At 37.5% G+C, this 20,926-nt stretch overlaps 1 protein-coding gene across 4 annotated transcripts in view; it reads right to left on the bottom strand.

The window, feature by feature from the left end:
* LOC109402136 (SH3 and multiple ankyrin repeat domains protein 1) overlaps positions 1-20,926 on the bottom strand; it is a 594,309-nt gene that overhangs the window by 177,318 nt on the left and 396,065 nt on the right. For all 4 annotated transcript variants that reach the window (XM_062856236.1, XM_062856238.1, XM_062856239.1 and 1 more), the window contains exon 2: positions 8,858-9,426. In XM_062856236.1, coding sequence (XP_062712220.1) covers positions 8,858-9,022 — 165 coding nt within the window. In that variant the 5' untranslated portion in view covers positions 9,023-9,426. The remainder of the gene's footprint in view (positions 1-8,857; positions 9,427-20,926) is intronic.

Genomic DNA, 20,926 nt, shown 5'->3' with positions numbered 1-20,926 from the left:
TCCCTTGAGAAATTTCAGGCGTTATCTCTGGGAATATTTTCAGAGGATTTCCTAGAGAGATCTATAGAGGAAGTTTTCTAGGAAACCCTAGAGGAATTCCAGGATACATTTTTGGTGGAATTCCTAGAGAAACCTGTGGAGAAATCCGCAAGGAAATCCATGGGATAATTTGCAGCGCAACTCCAAGTGGAGTTTCAGGAGGAATTTTTGGTGAAATCCTCCCACGAAGAACTTTGAGAATTTCTAAAAGAAATGCCTCGATAAACCCTTGGAGAAATCCCTATAGGATATCTGAGAAAATGTCTGTGGGAATTACTGATGGAATCCCTAGGGAAATCCATGGAGATATCTGGCAAAATTTCTGAATTGATTCATGGATAAACCCCTTGGAAGAATTCCTTGTGAAATTCGTAAATGAGTGCATGAGAAAATCTCTTGGGAACCCCTGTTCAAACCCCTAGGAAAATTCCTGGATAAATCCCCTGTGTGCTACCTGAAGGAATATCTGGTGGAACTCTGGGGAGAAAATTTTACAGAAATTCCTAGCTGAATCCCTGATGAAATTTCTGGAGGAATTCCAACATGAATTCCTAAATAGATATATAATGGTGTGGGATTTCTGGATGTACCCATGACTAGGGTTCATAATTCTTCTCAAAATCAGAAGAGTTTTGCAGCATGCTCTAGAGCGGTGTTTTGCTTCTGCCTCGTCGCGAGCGAGCGAACAAACCCGAAACAAAGAGGCAATAAAAACTAAGCGTGGAAGAGGGAAGTGCTCCGTGGAGGCACATTACAGTTTCCATTTCAAATTATTTTAAAATAATAAAAATTTCTGGAAGAATCCTTGCAGCCAATTTTAAATGAATTCTAGCAGGAGTTTCTAGAAAGTCTTGGAAGCATCCTTTGGAAAGTCTAGAGGACATGTCACGATAAAATTGGAGAAACGATTTCTAAAAAAACGATCCTTGATGAAGAAAGGTAGAGGATTTTCGAAAATAAAACTGAGGGTAAATTTTAAATAAAAATCCTGATGGAAAAATTGACTATGTAGAGGATTTAAATAGAGATTTTTTCAAGGATTCCTGTTTTTTAAGAAATCCATGGAATGACTTAAAAAAATCATTCCATGGATTTGAAAAAAAAAATACTCAAGGAATTTATTCATGAAATCTTCAATGAATTGTATCAGAAATTCTTTCAGGGATACTCAAAAAAACCTACATGGTATACTACAGATATTCTCTTGAAAAATCAGAAATTTCTTCCTTCAAGAAGTTTTCCATAGATTCCGTTCGTTAGAGATTACCTCAAAAGATCTTTCAAATATTTTTTTAGGAAATCTTTTAGTGATTCTTTTATTCAAAAAATTCCCCCAGTGATGCAAATGGAAATCCTAGATGAACTGTATGCAGAAATTTAGGGAGTCGTCGAAATAATCCTGCAGGAATTCCTGCAGAGTTTTTGCATAATTATTTTCAGTAATTTTTGTAGGAATTTCAACATATATACCTGCAGAAATTCATACAGAGATACCTACAGCAGTTCCTTCGCGTATTCCTCCATGTATTTTCCCAGAACTTTCTCAAGGATTTCCTTTACGTATTATTCAAAACATTTGTTTAGAAACTTATTCAAGCATATTTTCTAGAAATTTCTACGGTTATTCCAGGAATCTCTAGAAATCTTTAAAAAAGTTTCTCCAGGTGTTTCTCCCGATATTCCAAAAGCGAGTACTTAAGAAATACGTCTACTCCACGAGTACTTTTAGAAAAGCATCCGATTTTTGTTAAGATGACTGCCCCAGGATTGTTTTCAATTCCTCCTTTAATTTTTAATCATATAACCAAGGACTTCCCAAGGTATACCCACAAAAATTCCTGCAAGGATTCATTTTTAAATTGCTTCTGTGTTTCAGTAAGAAATATTCCTGGGGATCCTTCAGAGATTCCTACAGGGATTTTTTGGACTTTCTTGTGAAAATTATACAAAAAATACTGGAAGAATACTTAAAGGAATATCTGAAGGAATCTGTGCAGATTTTTATGAAGGAATCCCTGAAAGAATTCCTTGAGTAACCTTTGCAGATTCCAAGAAGAAATTATAGAATCGTTTTGGAGGGGTTCTTGAACGCAATTCTCTGAGGCAAAGTCCGAACCAATCTCTTTTGGAATTTTGGAAGAAATCCTCAAGATACCATTGAACGAATTACTGGAAGAATTAAATGAGAAACTTCTGTGGGAACTCTGGAAGTTTCGCCGAAAAGTTCATGGTAGAATTTCTGAAGGAATTTATGGAGAAGTGTTGGAAAAAAGTCCTGAAAAGATTTCTAAAGCACACCCATAAAAAAAATCCGAAGAAAATTGATGTGACATATATGAAGGATTCCCAAAAAAACAAACATTCAGCAGGAATTCCTACAGAAATTGCAGACAAAGGTAGAGAAAGAATTCTGGAATTTCTTCGAATATATTTATGAAGCATTTTCCGAAGGCATTATGCAAAAACTCCTGGAGATACTTTCGGCGAAATTCTTAAAAAAATCTTCTAATAGACAACAATCCCAATTTCTGAAGTAATTTCTGAAAGAATTTCTGAAGGAAAACCTGCAGAAATTTTAGATAAAAAATATTGAAGTGATTAATGAAAAAAAAAAATCGGAAGGAATAGAGTTTTTTCAGGGATATCTGAATTATTACCTGGAAGAACCGAGGGTTTTCAGCATGTTTCTTATACGAATTTCTTCAAACGTTTCTGTAGAAATGCCAAAGAATTAATCTTGGAGTAATTTCTCAAAGAACTTCAGGTACACGCAACAAAATCCGTTCCTGATATCGTCAACATCCAGTCACGTATCCTAGAACAATCGAAATTTCCTCTTACAAAAATACACCATGATAAAATATCACAGAATCGTGAACTGTGTTCCGCAACATGTACGTAACGCCCGAGGTAAAGCCTGGATAATGGAGCCCATAAAGAACATTGATCACAGAAATGTGAACTAAGTTCCAACAATGATGATGCTAATCACGTAAACAAGAACTTAGTTCACGGCAAATGGACTTCAGTTCATGGGAACTGGAACAAAAATCACAGGAATGAAAACGCAGTTCATGGTTTATTGTTGAGTTCCAGTGGCCATGATTTCTGTTCACGGAAGCGAAATCGCTGTTTTCGTTTAGGTACCTACCTATAAAATCACGGGGTTGGGAATTCGGATTACGTTTAAATAGATATCTATGTAAAGTCAAGTTTCTAGAACTATTAGCACATTGCTTCTTGGATTCCACAGTTTTTTTTTACATAAAATCACATCATATCATATCAGTAGGAGCGCTTTTATTTCAGTTGTCAGATTACCTTTTGTTGACTCGGTTCATTTCATCCAGGGGATATGGATTATGGATTGGCAAGATGCAAACTTTCTATGTAATTTTGATCGTTTATTTTTAAAAGCTCTTGATGCATCGAATGTATTTAAATGTGGCATGATATCCAATTTTCCATTCTTCGCTCAAATTTCACACCTTTCACATAATTTACTAACGATTGCATATTTCCCAGCGGCGGCGGCGGCGGCGGCAGCTGGCATCTTACCGGAATGCTTCTTTTGGTAGTCCGTAAGCGGCACACATAACAGAATTCACTTTGTCGACTGCTAATGCATCGTAAAACCCTCAAAGTAGTATATTTTGCACAAAATAAGAGAAAATCATATACAATTTTTGCTTTATTCACATTCCTGGCACTTTTGTTGTTCTTTTCACAATCGTTACTAATAATGACAGCGCGCATGATTTGATTTCACAATATCGAGAACAATATCCAGATTATGGTTCATTGAGTTCTAGATATCGTGATTTCATTTCTTGTTTTTGGAAGCGTTACTATATGGATAGCTCACCATGCATCTCGTTCCTGTATTTGAGAACATTTGCATGGAAACTGTAAACACTGAATCACAGAAACGGGAACCAAATCACAATTTCGAATGAGTGCTAAGTTCAGGTTTACGCGATTTTTTATTCACGGATACCGGAACGGATTTTTTTGCGTGTAATATTCTTGAAGGACTCCGTAACAATTTCTGAAAGAATTCTTCGAGAAATGTCTGAATGAACCTTAAAAAAAGGAATTCCTGAAGGTATCTCTGCAGAGATATGTATAATAAGGAATACCAGAGATTACTTTTGGGGGATTACTAACAAAAACTTCTGAAAGATTTCCTGGACAAAAATATGATTTATTAAAAGAAATTCTAGAAAAATTCAGACAAGAATCCAAATTTTCAAAACCACTTGAAACACTGGGTTAAATTTGAAAATACTTTGCAAAAGAAAAAAACAAAAGTTTAACTTTTAAAGAAAAGCAAGAAAGGACGAGCATATTTCTTTTTTTCCACTACTTTCCTTATCTTCGGACAGATAGGCCTCTATCGTCTACGATTTACGTTCACTGAAGGAATAAAACAAAGCAAAGGAAGATACGAATTCCTGAACAGCTCCCAAAAGATTCGATTAATTACCGAAACAATTCGTGGAAAAATCTCGGAAGAAATCATAGATAGATATTGAAGAAATCCGTGGAGAATTAAGTGACTGAATTTTGGGACATTTTTTGTTGAAATCCATGGAGAAATTTCTGAAGGAATCAATGGAAGACTTTCTATACACATTCTAGGATAAAGTCATATCTGGGGATTTTTTGATTTGGAGTCCTTTCAAAAATCACTCCAGGGGTGATTCTAAAAAGGACCTTGGAAGTTTTTCCCAAGACAATCCCAAGAGGAACTTTTAGAGGATGAAGCAACGTTGAAAAGAAATCAGGATTTCTAAAAAAATGAGTAATTTATGAACAAATCATCTCACAATTTCTACTGGACTCAGTTCTAAAAAACCTAAGGCAAGAATTCATGGAAGAAACTTTAAAAATTTTTGTTTTAATAGTTTCTGTACGAATTCCTGTCAGAATTTCTGAAGGAAATTTTGGAGACCGAACTATGAATTCCAAATTTTCTCAAAAAATCACTGGAGGAATCTCTGAAGGAACCGGTGTGTGGAAGATTTTCAAAATTTATCCCCAGATGTTTTTTTTTAAATCTGTGGAAAAAATTTGAGGAAGTTTATGACAGGTTTCTAAGGAAATTTTTAGAAAAAAAAATCTAAAATAATCACTAGAGGTATTCTGAAGAAAACTATGAATAAATTTCTGAGGAAGTTTGTGAAGTAATTTCCGAGCATGCTAGATTTCTTGAAGAACTTCTGGAAAAGTTTTTGAGGTATTCCGTGGAAGATTTTCTTAAGGAATTCCCAGAAAATTTTGTGAATTTCTCAAAAATTTGCTTTAGGAATACAAGGAAAAATTTGTAAATGAAACTTTGTATGAATTAATAAGTTAAACAATTAAAGAAAACTTCATATAGTCAAAAAGAATTTTCTCAAGTTGTCTCTGGATTGAAAGCATTTTCCATAATAAATAGTTATCGTATTGAGATATTTCTGAAGGCATCTGCGGAAGAAAACCATGTCGGATTTACAATGAAAATCAATGAATTTTCGAGGAATCCTTGGAGAAGTTTAAAGAAGTTATGTCAAGAGCAACTTCTAAAGGACACTTTGGAGGATTTGAAGGATTGTGGAGGTAGAGCCCTCATGGAAGGTATCCTAAAAGAATCTCTCGAAAAAATGTCTAAAGGAACTCCATAGGATTATTTGAAGGAATAAGACGAAGGTGTTCTGTAATAGGTTTTGAGGAAATCCATGGAAGATTCATGGCGAATTCCACGTCGGATTTTCTATCTGCATCCAGGCAATCGTGTTATTAATTCAAGAAAAAAAAACTCAAAAAGAAATTGTAAAAGAATCATACAGGGTTTTCTTAAGCAATCTATACAAGATTAACTGAAAAATTCTTTGTATTTTTTTTGTGGAAAGCTCTAGTGAAATTATTGAATGTACCCCTTGAAAAAGAAAACATGCAGAATGAGTTCTTGGAAGACTTTCGAAAGAATCCGAGAAGGGTTTTCTAGGATAATTTCTGGAGGGGTTTTTTGGAAGATATTTTGAAAAAAAAAACGAAAGAGCTTATGAATGAATCCTTGCAGGATTTAAAACAAATCACTGGAGAAATTCCTAAAAAATATCTTGAAAAACTTTTGTAGGAATCCCTGGACGTACTTTTGGAAGCATTTCTTAAAGAAATCTAAAGATATCATAGAAGAATTCAGAAAACTGTTCATGTAAGGTACACCGGGGCAAGTTGAAACGGGTGGGGCAAGATTAAACACGAAGTTTTGAAACAGATTTCAATACAATTTGATAATTTATCCATCGTTAAAAGATTGTTTGAATCAAAAACTATGCGTTATGGAGATCAAACTGTTTATCAACATTAGAAAACGTCATGTTGACCCGCTGTTTCATCTTGCCCCACCTGTTTCAACTTGCCCCGGTGTACCTTGAGTTTTTTTTTAAATTGTTTTTAAAATTTCTGTAAAAGTCTTCTATTTTAAAACCAGAACAAAGAAATTTCTGGGTTATTTGATGGAGGAACTTCTGGAGTAACTTCTTGAAAAATCAATGCGAACAATTTTCCAAAAAAAAATCCTAAAGCTGAAGAAATACATGAAGGATTTATTAAAGAAATTAATAATAGATTTTTGCGAGTCTCTAATTAGCCTAGTGGTTAAGGCTATGGATTGCCAATCCGGAGTCGGCGGGTTCGATTTCTGTTCCGGTCGGGAGAATTTTCTCGACTCCCTGGGCAAAGTGTATCATTGAACTTGCATCACAATATACAAATTCATGCAATGGCAGGCAAAGAAAGTCTTTCAATTAACAACTGTGGAAGTGCTCAAAGAACACTAAGTTGAAGCGAGGCAGGCCAAGTCCCAGTGCGGACGTAAAGCCATAAAAAAAGAAGAAGAATAATAGATTTTATGGATGAATCCTTAAGAAAATTTCCGAATTATCTGTTAGGAAATTTCCAGATGAAACACTGGAGGAGTTTCTGACGAAATTCTAGGAGAAATTTCTGAAGGAACTCTACAGGAGTTAGTTAAAGAATGAATTCGTGGAAGATTTTCTTCAAGATTTCTTGTAAGTTCTTGGGGAATCCATGGAAGATTCTGTGCAAGCATCTTTAGACCAAATACTGAACAAATGCTGGGAAAATACCTAACAGCCTCTCTAGAGGAATACATGACGAAATTCTTTTAGTATTCTCTATAGAAATCGATAGAAGAATTCCTGAAGAAATTCATCGAAGGTTATAAAAGACTACGGCGATCAATTCAAGAAAAATCCCAACAAGAATTTCTAAAATAATTTTCTAGGAATTTCAGAAAAAAATACAAAGAAAATTCTGGAAGAGTTTCTGACTAAATTCTAGGAGAAACTTTTTAAAAAACCAATAGAAGGGTGCCCAAAAGAATATCTAGAGAAATTTCTGAAGAAATTCCAAAGAAGTATGTGATGGAGTACCCAGGAGATTTTTCTTATGAATTCCTCTAAGAAATTCTTGAAGAATCCGTGGAAGATTTTCTGTAAGAATCTCCTGAATAAATTCTAAAAAACAAACCTGTGGAAAATTCCCCAAAAGCCTCTCTTGAGGAATTCATGACGAAATTCTTGTAGGATGCTCCACAGAAATTCATGGAAGAATTTCTGAGAAAATCCATCGAAGATTTCAAGAAAAATCTCAAGAAGAATTTCTTAAAGAATCTTCTAGGAAGAGTGAAGTGAAGTTTTCAAAGGGATCCCTGTAGCAATTTTTAGGGCAACCTTTTAAAAAATAATCCGAATAAATTCTTGAAAGGTTTTTGAGAGAATCCGTGAAGGAATTCCAAGGGGAATTTCAGGATTGTCGAAATTTCCGTGGGTATGCTTATCGTATTTTCTGGAATAACCCCGAAAGAATCCGGGATATCTCGGAGAACCTTTGTAGGAATCCCTGGAAAAAATTCTGGAACAAAACCCTGGACGAACCCAAGTAGGATGTTAGGGTCAATATGACCCAGCCAGGCTCACTCAACGTGCACTACACCTTCATGGTGTACCTAGCGTAAAAAATAAACAACTCACGCACCAGAAATCACATAATTACCTGCCTTCATGAACTTGAAATCCCTCCCCGTCATTCATCTGCCAATCATTCAATAACCCTTGGCGTAATCTAAAGTCCCAAACCGTGCCGATATCAGCTACGAGCAAACCAGCAACGTCACAGCCGCAAAAAACGTGGAAGCATGGAACATTTACGCCAAGCTCCACCCGCACAATTTTCCGATGTCAAACCCAAAACCACAGCAATGCAATGTGTGCCCGTCATCGTCAATCAATCGCAGTCGTCAACTTGAGTATCAAACCGCGCGGTCACCCAACGACGATAACGATGATGATTAGCTAGCTGTTCAATCACTTTACGGGCGACGGCGACGAGTGTAGGTCTCGCTCTTATCAAGTGCGCTTTGTAGGTACGACGACCATAAGAACCTTTTTGATTTGATTGCTATAAATACCTGATAGATTGCGATTGCCGAAGGAATGTCCATTACGCAATGGGGACCTTGGAGTGATTTGTGCCGCAAAAAGTTTACACAAGATAACTTTCAATGCAAATAAGGTAAAATAGTTGAATAAGTGTTTTTTTTTTTCAACCTCTTAAAGAACATAAAATGACATATTGATGTAAGAATGAAAATTATTTAAAAATGTTTATATGAAAAGAAGTTAACAACACAAATTTTAATGAAACTCATATGTAACCTCTCTGGGATGAGTAGTCACATAAATGTTACCTAAATGAAATTGAGATTTCAATGATGTTTCCACATGCAATTTCCCCCCTCCAGACTTACCTTAGGCAACGACGCCAGACACTGCTGCTTGACGTCCCACACGACCTTGTCGGAGGGAAACTGCAAGCACTTGTACACGTTCAGCTCCGGAACGAAAATCCTCACCAGCAGCCAACCGTCCCGTGGTTCGGGCGGCGGCTCGTCGTCGAACACCATCGTATCCATCGCACGGCGTGTCAGTGAATTTTCGCCCGCCGGAACTCAACTCAACTCACACACTTCAATATTCAAGAACCCAAGTTGAAAACAAGAGCAAAAAATAAAACACTTTAAATCACTTCACTTTTGGGCCGCGTCGGAGGCGCATATGCTAATTAGCGATTCGAAAATTCCCTGGACTTCTTTTTTTTTCGTTTGGGAATAAAAAAAACACGGAACGGGCTCACCACCCACGCACCCTGACGCGTCGTATGCTGCTTTCTGTGGTCAGTTGTTGTCACAGCGACGGCGGTGCGGGGGTGTTCATGTTCTACGCCTGGAGAGGCTCTATCACTGGCCGCAGCTAGTGTTCCATTTTTGGGGCACCCGGGGTTCCGGTGCGGCCACTGATCTGGGTCTGTTGTCGTCTTCTGGAAGTGGAGAAGAATTATAAAAAAGGGGAAATTAATTGGTGTGTCACGGGTGTTTTCGGGGTAATTTGCATTGGATGAGGACGAACGAGTTATTTGGATTCGGTGTTTGGGATATTTATGAATTTTAATTGGGTTGCTTTACTGAAAAGGACAAATTGATGAACATAAAACCGAGAAAAGGTGCCATAAAAGCTGAGATAACTGAATAAGGACAAGACAATAATAAATCTGGATGAAACGGACCTGGTGTGATGGTTGATGGACGTGACTATCACGTCGAGCACCTGGGATCGAATCCCACTTCCGAAAAACTCACTAACTGTGAGTTCTTCCTTCGAGAAGAAATTGAAATTCGACAATATTTAACTTTTTTCAGGTAAATGTACTAGTTTTTACGTGAATATGCCGAAAAACAGAAACTGCGACGATATTTTTTTAAATTTCATTGATTTTGAGAGACCGTGCCCCCCAAATTCGTCACAAGTCCGTATGAAAGTATTCAACCAAAATGGCTGAAATTTTCACCTAAAATAGTATAACACAACAGTTTTACACTGCCAAAGTTTTATAATAATTTGGACAGTGTTGGGCATTTTTTATTATCGTACAAATTGGGCCGAAGGGTCTCAGATTTTCATGAATTTTTTTCCACAGGCTGGGCTTATGAATATATGAACAAAAAAATGAGAATAATTCAGTGTTGCGTAATTTCCCGGAAAACTCAGGTGGAAATAGTTTGTTTTCCCCTGACACTACTTACTTTGAAAAATCATAACTCAAGAACGAAGCATCATAGAAACAAAGTTTTTTTAGGTAATGAATGCAAATTTTCTCAGAAATTCAAAAAAAAATCTGAACTTGAAAAAGTTTTCCACAAAATTTTTCACAGTTGAGAATAGTTTTTCCTATTCCTGAACTCACGGAAAATTTTCAAAAAAATATTTTTGAGAAGGTAATTTCTTAAGCTTTGATCGCTGAAATTTTTGGAATGGACTTTTTTCATTCTTGAGTTATGGTCAATTCTGTGGAAATTACCATGTACACATATATTATATGTTCATTTATCACATAATTGGCCATAACTCAAGAACGAAAAACAAGTGCATTTCAAAAATTTCAGCCATCAAAGCTTATAAAACTACCTTCTCAAAACTTTTTTTTTGAAAATTTTCCGCGAGTTCGGGTATAATTTTTCCGGCTTTTCTTTATGAATTTCCTCAACGGTGGAACATTTTGAGGAAATCTTTTTCCTTTTCATATTTTTTTTCATTCCTGAGAAAATTTTCTTTCATTTTCTAAAAAAAGCTTTGTTTCTACGATGCTTTGTTCTTGAGTTATGATTTTTCAAAGAAAAGGCTTATATGACACATTTGGACATTTTTCAACAAAATTGGCCATAACTCAAAAACGAAAAAAAGGCATTCCAAAAATTTCAGCGATTAAAGCTTATGGAATAACCTTCTCAAAAATATATTTTTGATTTTTTTTTACGAGTTCGGGCATTGTTTTTTCCGGCTTTTCTTTACGAATTTTCTCAACTGTGGAAAATTTCGTGGAAAACTTTTCCGGTTCATTTTTTTTTTGGATTTCTGAAAAAAATTCTCTCATTTTCTTAAAAAAAAACTTTGTTTCTATGATGCTTCGTTCTTGAGTTATGAAGTAGTGTCAGGGGAAAACAAAGATTTTCCACCTGAGTTTCCCGGGAAAATAGGCGACCCTGAATTTTTCTTAATTTTTTTGTTCATATATTCATGAGCCCTGCCTGTGAGAAAAGTTTCATGAAAATCTGGAACCCTTCGGCCCAATCCCCTAAGGTAATGAAAAATTGCCCTGTTTCCAGTTCTACAGCCAAAATAGCCAACATCAATGAGCGATTTTAAAATGTTAAAAATTGTCAAAAAATTGAAAAATCCCTTTTTTGTTTGAATTGTGAAGAAAATGTACTGAACCGATTTCGATGAAATCTTCCCCACTTTTTATGCTTTAGTTGGAGAACTTACAGACGAATTTTCAAACGTTTTGATGAGCTAACAACAAAGTAAGAGCCTAAACAATTTTAAAAATAGATGCTCAATGTTTCCGAAATCACATTTTATCGTATCGACAATATCTGCGCCAATACTAAACCGATTTTGATGATATAATATGTAGCATCAATTTATAACGTAATACTAAAGCCGACATTTTTGTAGTCCCGTTTCCCCCTCCGTAAAGCTTTTTTGTATGAAAAACCTTTTTTTTTTGTATGGGCTGTAACGCTCGGCCCATAGTCCCCGCCTCCCCCTAGAGCGTGACGTAATTTGTAGACGTCGCCATATATTATTCCTGGTTGAAAATCCAGCTATTTTTGTGCATGCAATCAAAAGTTATACATTATTTTGTGTGTATCACTTTTTCGAGTCCAGTCTTTATTATCGAGAAAATATCGAATTTTTGAAAAGGTAAGTACACAAAACTTATTTTTAATATTTCTGATAGATTCTAAATAAAATTCGTGAAAATTTCTCAAGAGATTTTCTGGTCTAATCCCACAGCTTTTTTTACTTTTTTGTGTTATTTCTGAAAACAATTAGGCAGTTGCAAATATTTATTTTACATTTTGTCCTGCCAAACTTTGGGACAAGAAAATAAGTAAACTTTCAATTTGGAAAATACTAAAATCTCATCGGATTTGTTAAAGCAATTTTCATTGACCCGGTATTTTGATATTTTTTACCTGCCCCTTCAAATCTAGCCAGGGATTTCTCACATAGAAATCAAAATTTTAATCAATCTCATACTATACGCCAGTATGAAAACTATTGGTACACACATTTCAATGAAAATTCTGAAACAAAATTTCAAAGGAAATTCAACGATTGAAAGTATTTTAAAGAATATCTGGTATTCTTCTTAAATTTTTGAAATTCAAATTTTTCAATTTTGGGCCGACATCGTGGAATTTCAGGTCTACAGGGTTGATTTCTGCACAAAATTCGTCAACCATGCTAAAGGTAACAAAAATTGCCGTAGTTTGATGTGTCGCATGATTGGGCTTGGTTCAATTTTATATACGGCCAGATCTACCGGTGCTGGTAAGGATCACTGAAATGGCCATAACTCCGGAACGCCTTGACCGATCCAAACCATTTTCAATAGCAAAAAATGCGGTAAAATTCCGGTTCGATTCGAGTTATATTCCGAAAAATCGGCCAATGAGAAGTGCCTTAAAAGTGAGTGACCTTTTTTTGCGCACAGACATACATACATACACACCTTTATACAATTCGTCGAACTGAATTGATTGGTATATGTGACTTGACCCTCCCAAGAATTTCATCTGTGGTTTCTTCAGGAATCCTTCCTGGGATTCCTCCAAGAGTTCTTCCACAGATAAACCCAAGGATAAACCCGAAAATTGCTTCTGTGATTTTTTCAGGAACAACTCCAGGGAAATTCCTCCATGGATTCCTTCTGGAATTCTTTTTAGCATTCCTACAGGAGTTCCTCTTGGAATTACTTCCAGGATTCCTCCTCGGGTTTCTTCAGGAAAGTTCTGCAGGGATTCCTTCAAGAACTGCAACAGATATTCCTCAAGGAGTTCCCCACGAACTCTTCTTAGGATTCCTTCAGGATTTCTCCAAGAATTCCATGTACGATTTCTTCGGGAATTATTCCTGGTATTCCTCCAGGAATTCCTAAAGGGATTCCTCCACGAATTTCTACAGGGATTCCTCCACGAATTATCCCAGGGATTCCTCTGGAACTTGCTGCAGGGATTCCTCCAAAAATTCCTCCAGGGACTCCTACAGAAATCCCTCTAGAGATTCCTCTAGGAATTCCTCCAGGGATTCCTCCAGGAATTCTTCTAGAAATTTCTCCAAGAGTTTCTCCTGAGATTCCTCCGAGAATTACTCTAGTTTACCTAGTATACCTGCAGGGATTCCTCCAAGAATTTCACCAGGACACTCGAGAATTCCTTCTATGATTCTTTCTGGAACAAAATTCCTCCAAAGATTCTCCCTGGAACTCTTCTTAGGATTCCTTCAGGAATTCCACCTTGTATTCTCTAAGAAACTCCTCCAGGAATTTATTTAGTACCTCCTCCACGAACTGTTTAGCTATTCCCTTAGGAATTCCTCTTGAAATTGCTTCCAGGATTTCTTCAGGAGTTTCTTCAGGACTTCCTCTAGGGATTTCTTCAGGAACTGCTACAGGGATTCCTCCACGAACTCTTCAGAAGATTCCTTTAGAATTTCTCAAAAAAATCCATCTGCGATTTTTTCGGGAATTACTCCTGGTATTCCCCTACGTATTTCTTGGAAGATTCATCCAGAAATTTCATCAGGAATCTGTGGGGTATGAACAAAGCTGAGTAGCATTTCCCATGCGTTTATTTCCCCTAGCAAGCATCAGTGACAGCCAGCACCATGACGGGGTTGTCATCAGTGTGATGCTGCCTCATTGACGAGGGGACTGTTGGCGGAGCAAGTCGCCATCACCGTTCCGTATTATGCCAAGTGATTCTACTGCAGTTTGCTAAGATGGCTGGGAACGGATTGTTCCAGTGAGTTGCCCGGTATTCACATTGGCGATCCTGCCAGGAGTGCATCATGATCAATAACAAGTTAATCATAAAATAGGTAGAATCACTTGGCATAAAAACAGTGAGAGAAAACAAATCGTTTTGGTGTGTGAAGTGTGTGGTGGTGCTGCAAACACAGTGAAGTGGGTGTTGCAATTCTGCGGTTCCTGACGAAAGCTAGAGCGCGGAAAGTTTTTGTTTTTCCAACCGCGTTCTGTTTTAGCCTTGGTTCTAGCACAAACACATGAACGAAGGCGCGGTGACGTGGTTGTTTTTTGTTGTAGACTGGTAGCACGCTGTGGATAGGTGGTCGGTCGATGATTGCATGCATGTTTCTTCATGTTCTTGCTCGGCATGGATGGTCGCGCTTTCGTTGATTCTTCGGATCGTACATGCTCGTGTTGTCGCTCGGTTGAACGGTAAATGCAAACAGGTTGATGTGCATGATGGTAGAGGTGTTTGACTATTGTGAATGTTGCCGTAAAATACTCGCGGCATTGGTTGGTTGGGTTGGTTTTTGCTCGGGTTTTTGGTTGGGCAAATTAATGGCGTGTCGAACCGCCGAAAATTTTTCTGCATAAGGAAAATGCAGGGACGTGTAATGAAAACCGTCCAAGGAAACGGCATTTTTAGATAACCGCCGAAAATTATTCTGCATAAAGAAAATGCAGGGACGTGTAATGAAAACCGTCCAAGGTAAAGGCGTTGTTGGATAACCGCCGACAATTTTTCTGCATAAGGAAAATGCAGGGACGTGTAATGAAAACCGTCCAAGGTAAAGGCATTTTTGGATAACCGCCGAAAATTTTTCTGCATAAAGAAAATGCAGGGACGTGTAGTGAAAACCGTCCAAGGTAAAAACGTTGTTGGATATCCGCCGAAAATTTTTCTGCATAAGGAAAATACAGGGACGTGAAATGAAATCCGTCCAAGGAAATGGCGTTATTGAAAAACTGCCGAAAATTGTTTGCATCAGGAAAATGCAGCGATGTGTAAAGAAACCCGTCTAAGTAAATGGCGTTGCGTGATAACTGACGAAAGCTGTGCGTGAGGAAAATGCAGGGACGTGTAATGAAAACCGCCCATAAAAATTGCATATCGTAAAACAGTTTAAAATTCGAAGTACGCAATGAAAACATATCTACTGAAAATATGTTGTAGAACCTCTTTCGAACTCGTTTTGTAGAATCTATTTTTGTATAATGAAGGACATTTGTGTGTTATATATGGTCCATCTGTACCATCACATTGAAGCATTGAAAGTGGAGTTGTATGATATACGGAATCTTTAGTCTGATAAATCTCAAATTCGTTAATCTCTTGTTTTTTTTCTTTTTTGACAAATAATTCTTACAAAATATGTTCGTTTTCGTTGAATGCGTCGAATTTTCGCAATCGTGAATAACGATTGATTTGAGTGAGAGAAAAACAGGGCCGGCTACATAACGAGACGTGCGCTTGAAGGAGAGAAGACGCATCACCCAACTGCGTGTTTTGTAGTTATTTTTATTGGAGCTCGGCAAAACCCCATAGATGATCGGTTAGCATTGCAAGTTATCAATCAAATGATATAGGTTCGATATTAACAAAAGTGCGTTTACTAAACAAAAAAGTAAATGTGGCCATTCGTTTTAATTCTTGTATCTTGAAGTGTATCTTGTTGCATTGGTGCCATAAGGATGAAAAGAACGAAATTGAGGGTTTGAGCGTAAAAATAACAAGCCTGCTAGTAAGAAAACTTTTTTTTTTCGGAGAAGAGGGAGAATGTGGGGTATGAACAAAGCTGAGTAGCATTTCCCATGCGTGTATTTCCCCTAGCAAGCATCAGTGACAGCCAGCACCATGACGGGGTTGTCATCAGTGTGATGCTGCCTCATTGACGAGTGGACTGTTGGCGGAGCAAGTCGCCATCACCGTTCCGTATTATGCCAAGTGATTCTACTGCAGTTTGCTAAGATGGCTGGGAACGGATTGTTCCAGTGAGTTGCCCGGTATTCACAGAATCTAAAAATTCTTTCCGGAATTCCTCTGAGAATTCCTGCAGTGATTCCATCAAAATTTCCCCCAGGAATTCCTCCAGATATTCTGCCAGAAATTGCTCCAGGAATTCCCCAGGAACTCATTCAGGATTTCATCAAGGCATTTCTCCAAGAATTACTTCAGGGATTCCTTCAAGAGTTCCACCAGGCATTCTTATGCATTCTTCCAGAAATTAACCCAGAAGTTCTTGCGAGGATTCCTCCATGGATTCTTGCAGAGATTTCTCCAGGAATTCTTCCAGAGATTCTTTTTGCTATTCCTGCATATACTCCTTCAGGAATTGCTTTAGGGACTCCTCCAGGATTTCATCCAGGAATTTCTCCAGGGTCTCCTCGAGAAATTCCTCAAGAAATTACCTCAGGATTTTTTTCAGGAACATCTCCAAGATTTCCACCAGGAATTAATTTGGAAATTCCTTCATGAATTCGGTCAGCAATTCATTCAGGAATTTCCTCACGGATTCCTTCAGAAATTCGTCCAGGTTTTTCTACCTTATGAAATTTTGCTGGGATTTATCCAAGAATTTCACCAGAAATTTCTCTAAGAATTCCTTCAGGTACTTCTTCAGGAATTTTTCCAGGGATTTCTTCACGATTTTTTTTCCAGGAATTCGAGAATTTTTCCAGGAATTCCTCCAGAAATTCCTCTAGAAATTTCTCCAGGAATTCTCAAGGGATTTCTTCAGAAATTTCTCCCAGAAGTGCTCTAGAGAATCCTCCAGAAATTCATTCTGTAATTGTTTCAAAAATTCCTCTAGAGATTCCTTCATAAACTCCTTAAGGGACTCTTCCAGTGGTTCTCACAGGAATACCTGCAGGCAGGGAATTCTTCCAAGGATTCTCCCACGAAATCCTTTAGGGCTTTCTGCAGAAACTGTTCCAGGAAACTCTCCAGGAATATCTTCATGTTTTTTTTAGGGATTATTCTAGGCATTCTTCCAGGAATTCTTCGAAAGTTTCCTCCAGGAATTGCTACAAGGATTTCTCCACAATTCCACGGATTCCCCCAGAGATTCCTTCAGGAATTCATTCGAGGATCTCTTCATAAATATAGAAATGACAGAAATATAAATAAAAATTTCCCAGAATTCTTCTACAGTCTCCTTCAGACATTCATCCAGTAATTCTTTCAAGAATTTCCCTAGAGATTCATCCAGGAATGTTTCCAGCAATTCCAACAAAAATACCTCTAGGAATTCCTGCAGGCATTTCTCCAGGATTTTTTCCAGTAATTTCTCTAGGAACTCCTCCAGGAGTTACCCCAGGAATTTCTTCAAGAATTCCACCAGGATTTTTTCTGGAATTGCTCCTGTACATCTTTCAGAAATTATGTTAGCAATTTCTCCAAGAATTTATCCAGGAACTCCTCTAGGGTTTTCCTCAGGGATTCCTCCAAGCATTCCTCCATGAATTCCTCTAGATATTCCGCCAAAATTTCTCCAGGAATTTTACCAAAGATTTCTCCAGGAAATCTTCCTGGAACTATTCAAGGATTATTTCAGAAATATCTTCAGAAATTTTTCCTAGAATTCCTTTGGAGATTTCTCCAGGAATTCTTCCAGGGATTGCTCCAAGAATTTATTCAAGAATTTCTCCAGAAAATTCTCCAGGAATTCCTGCTGGATCTTATCCAAGAATTGCTCCAGGAATTCCTAGAGGGATTACACCAGAAATTTGTTCAGAAGTTCCTCCAGGCATTCCTTCAGAATTCTCTCTAGATTTTTTTCCAGAAATTACATCAGAGTTTCCTCTAGGAATTCCCTCAGGAATTTATCTAAGAATCCTTCCAACGATTTCTTCAGAAATTCCTCTGAGATTGCCTCTAGGATTCCTCAAGAGATTTCTTCTGAAGTTTTTCTAAGAATTCCTTCCTGTTTTTTTTAAAGAAATTTCTCCCAGAACTCCTCTAGAGATTTCTCCAGGAATTCTTCTAGGGATTGCTCCAAGAATTTATCTGAGAATTCCTCCAGGAAATGCTCCTGGAATTCCTGCTGGGTCTCATCCAAGAATTTATCCTTTCAGAAATTCCTCCAGGGATTGCTCCAGGAATACCTGAAGTGATTTCTTCAAAAATTCCGCTCAGTTTCTCTTAAAATATACATTAAGGAGTACCTTCAGAAAATTTAAAAAATCCGTTAATCATTTGTTTCAAGGATGTACCCAAAAATGTTTCCAGGATTACCTGATGATTTTTTTTTAATTGCTTCAAGAATTTCTGGAGGCATTCCTTCAGCGACTTGTAATGGAAGGTAATTTAAAAAAGATGCATACAGGTACCAGGAAATTATCCAGGGATTCTTTCAGGAATCCCTCCAGCAGTTTCTTCAGAAGTTTACTCAGGGATTCCATTAGCAAATCTTACAATAAGCGAGACAATAAGTCCTCCAGTGATTCTTCCAAGCAACACACATGCCACAAAAGAGTCACCCACGGCACCACAGGCTCTGGTTGCGTAGAAGTCACTATGACTTACTTTAAACATATAAGAACTTACATGCTAAAAGTGCTTTCAGACAGTTTCAGACAGCCTTCTGTCAAAAATTCGTTTTTTGAGTGAACATATAGCCTTTCAGTACATTTCAGTGTATGAGAATGGCAAAAAGAAATATTATCTATCCTGGATTTTTTTTTATCTTTTTGTATATGCATGAAGCAATGCCAAAATAAAACAAAAAACTTAGAAACAAATATTGAAAAAGTTTTTTTTATCATTGACCAATTCCAAAACCAATATTTTGGAGAAGTTCAAAAGAATATTTTTTTAGGAACAAACACACATAACAAACTACTTCGATAGTAGAATGGAGAGTACGTTTCAAAGTGACAAAAATTGATATTCAGAATCACTCCCACAAATGAATCCAAAGGGTAATGTCATAAAACATGTATGCTACTGGAGCATAACCATTAAAAGATGTCTTCTTTTATAGAAAACTTGCTTGGAGTCTTAACAAATTCTGGTATCCAACAGGTTTATCAATAAATATGTCTCTTATACTGCTCGACATTTCCAGAAAATCCTCCAATAAGTAATTTTATTTTTCAACCTACTTACATTTCAATTATTTGTAGATGTTCATGTACATCCATCAGGGGACGGAGATGGTCAAGTGACTCCGTAGCTTGGAGGAAAAAAGCGCCCGTCTAGCGAATTGGAAGTCGTGGGTTCGATTCCCACCGGAACACGTGGATTTCCATAATTTAAATCTCAATTTGTTCATCACACACGTGTTTCTATTGTGTGCATGAATGTCAGAGCAATCAAATGTTGTAATTATTTAGGGTCTGTGTCAATTGGGAAGATAAAATTCATTTTCACTTAAATTTGACAGTTCGGTAATTATTTCCTTAGGGGAACTGTCAAATTTAAGTAAAAATTAATTTTAATTTCCCAATTGACACAGACCCTTAATGGTTGTATTGGAGATGAACCAGCCTCGGGCTGAAAATCTCCCTAATCAAGCTAATAATAATAATGGTTGTAAGAAATTGTGAAGCGTTTAATATTTTTTTTCTATAAAAAAAAAACAAAAAATCATGACAATTCGCAGTTGCGTGATTGACCAAAACAATTGAAATTGCACAGGGAATCAACAAACTGTTCTCAATGTGCACCTTTGAGAATTGCCAACTTTAACGGCGCCGTGCATAGGACAAGAATATTAGTATTAGTAGATCACCTCTGCTTCTCCACAACTGTCACGGGAAATGGTTTTTTAAGTAGGGAGAAAAAGTCATAAGAAGCGTCTCACCGTCGTTGTCCATTTTAAACTTGGATCAAGGATGTTTCCAAGCTTTGTCATTTCTTCAACTCTGGACAAGTTGCATTACTGTCGCCTAAAGGTCGATGCTCTTTCAACGATGCTGCCGCTCAGTATTATAAAGCGAAAGTGTGTCATCGGTTTCGTAACTTTCGCTGCTTCTGCCAACAAGACGACACTCATTATGATGAGGCCCCTTGGCAGTTGTGCCTATTTTGCGTTTACTTTCCATGAAAATTCTCCCTCCGAATTAAAGCTGTTATTAAACCGTTCACTGCTCCCCGGTCTGATCATACTGATCATAGGTTTGAGTTCCTCTCATCATTATTCGTGATCGATGCTGTGCAGTCAGATCGATGATCATGATGTGGGACCCCAATGAAAACAAGGGGCGAGTGTGAAGCCAAAATTGCCCCACCTAATGAGTGGTTTCAAGTTGCGATTTGGCCATCGAAAGGATGAACGGATGGTCGTATCGAAGGTTTCGGTTACCTATTTAGATGGTTTCCAAGAGAACAGCGAATTTCGACTCTCAATCCGATAAACAAAAAGCCTCGGTATTTCATAATCGCATAAATGGCTGCTCACCTTGAAAGGGAATTTACCACGTTCGACTATTAATTTTGCGCTTACCCAGTTTCTGTCAGTTTGCATTAAGACGCTCGTACGTTTCCCTCTCCGGTTTTGGGTTGGGCAATTTACTACTTTCGCACCAAATTAGGGAGAAGAAGCTGTTCTCCTCTTCTTGGTGGTCAGCAGCAGCGGCGAAATCCCAAAAACTTGTTCCACCGAAAATGAAACACAAAACACGCACGCATCATCATTATCAGCGTCCCTCCGCCACCACCAACCATCTCAGCAACCACGGCGAAACGGTAAGAGGTTTCCCCCGAGTCAACCCTTCGCCTCTTCATCGTGGATTCCTAGAAAGTGAATTTCTGTCAGAGGTTACTATGAACGGTGGTCGTCAGTAGTGGATATTGTGACTTCCCGATTAAGAAAATATAATAACATTTTAGGCACTGGATGAATATTTAAACATAACTATGCTTATTTTTTCGACAATTTCTGAAAAATGTTGCAGGAATTTTGAGCTTTGGCCCACATAAACTTTATGTTTTAGTACTACAAGC

The sequence above is a fragment of the Aedes albopictus genome, chromosome 3 (genome assembly GCF_035046485.1).
Source record: "Aedes albopictus strain Foshan chromosome 3, AalbF5, whole genome shotgun sequence".
Classification (NCBI taxonomy): Eukaryota; Metazoa; Arthropoda; class Insecta; order Diptera; family Culicidae; genus Aedes; species Aedes albopictus.
Note: the sequence above shows the minus strand (reverse complement) of the source record. Positions and strands in the feature narration are given on the sequence as shown.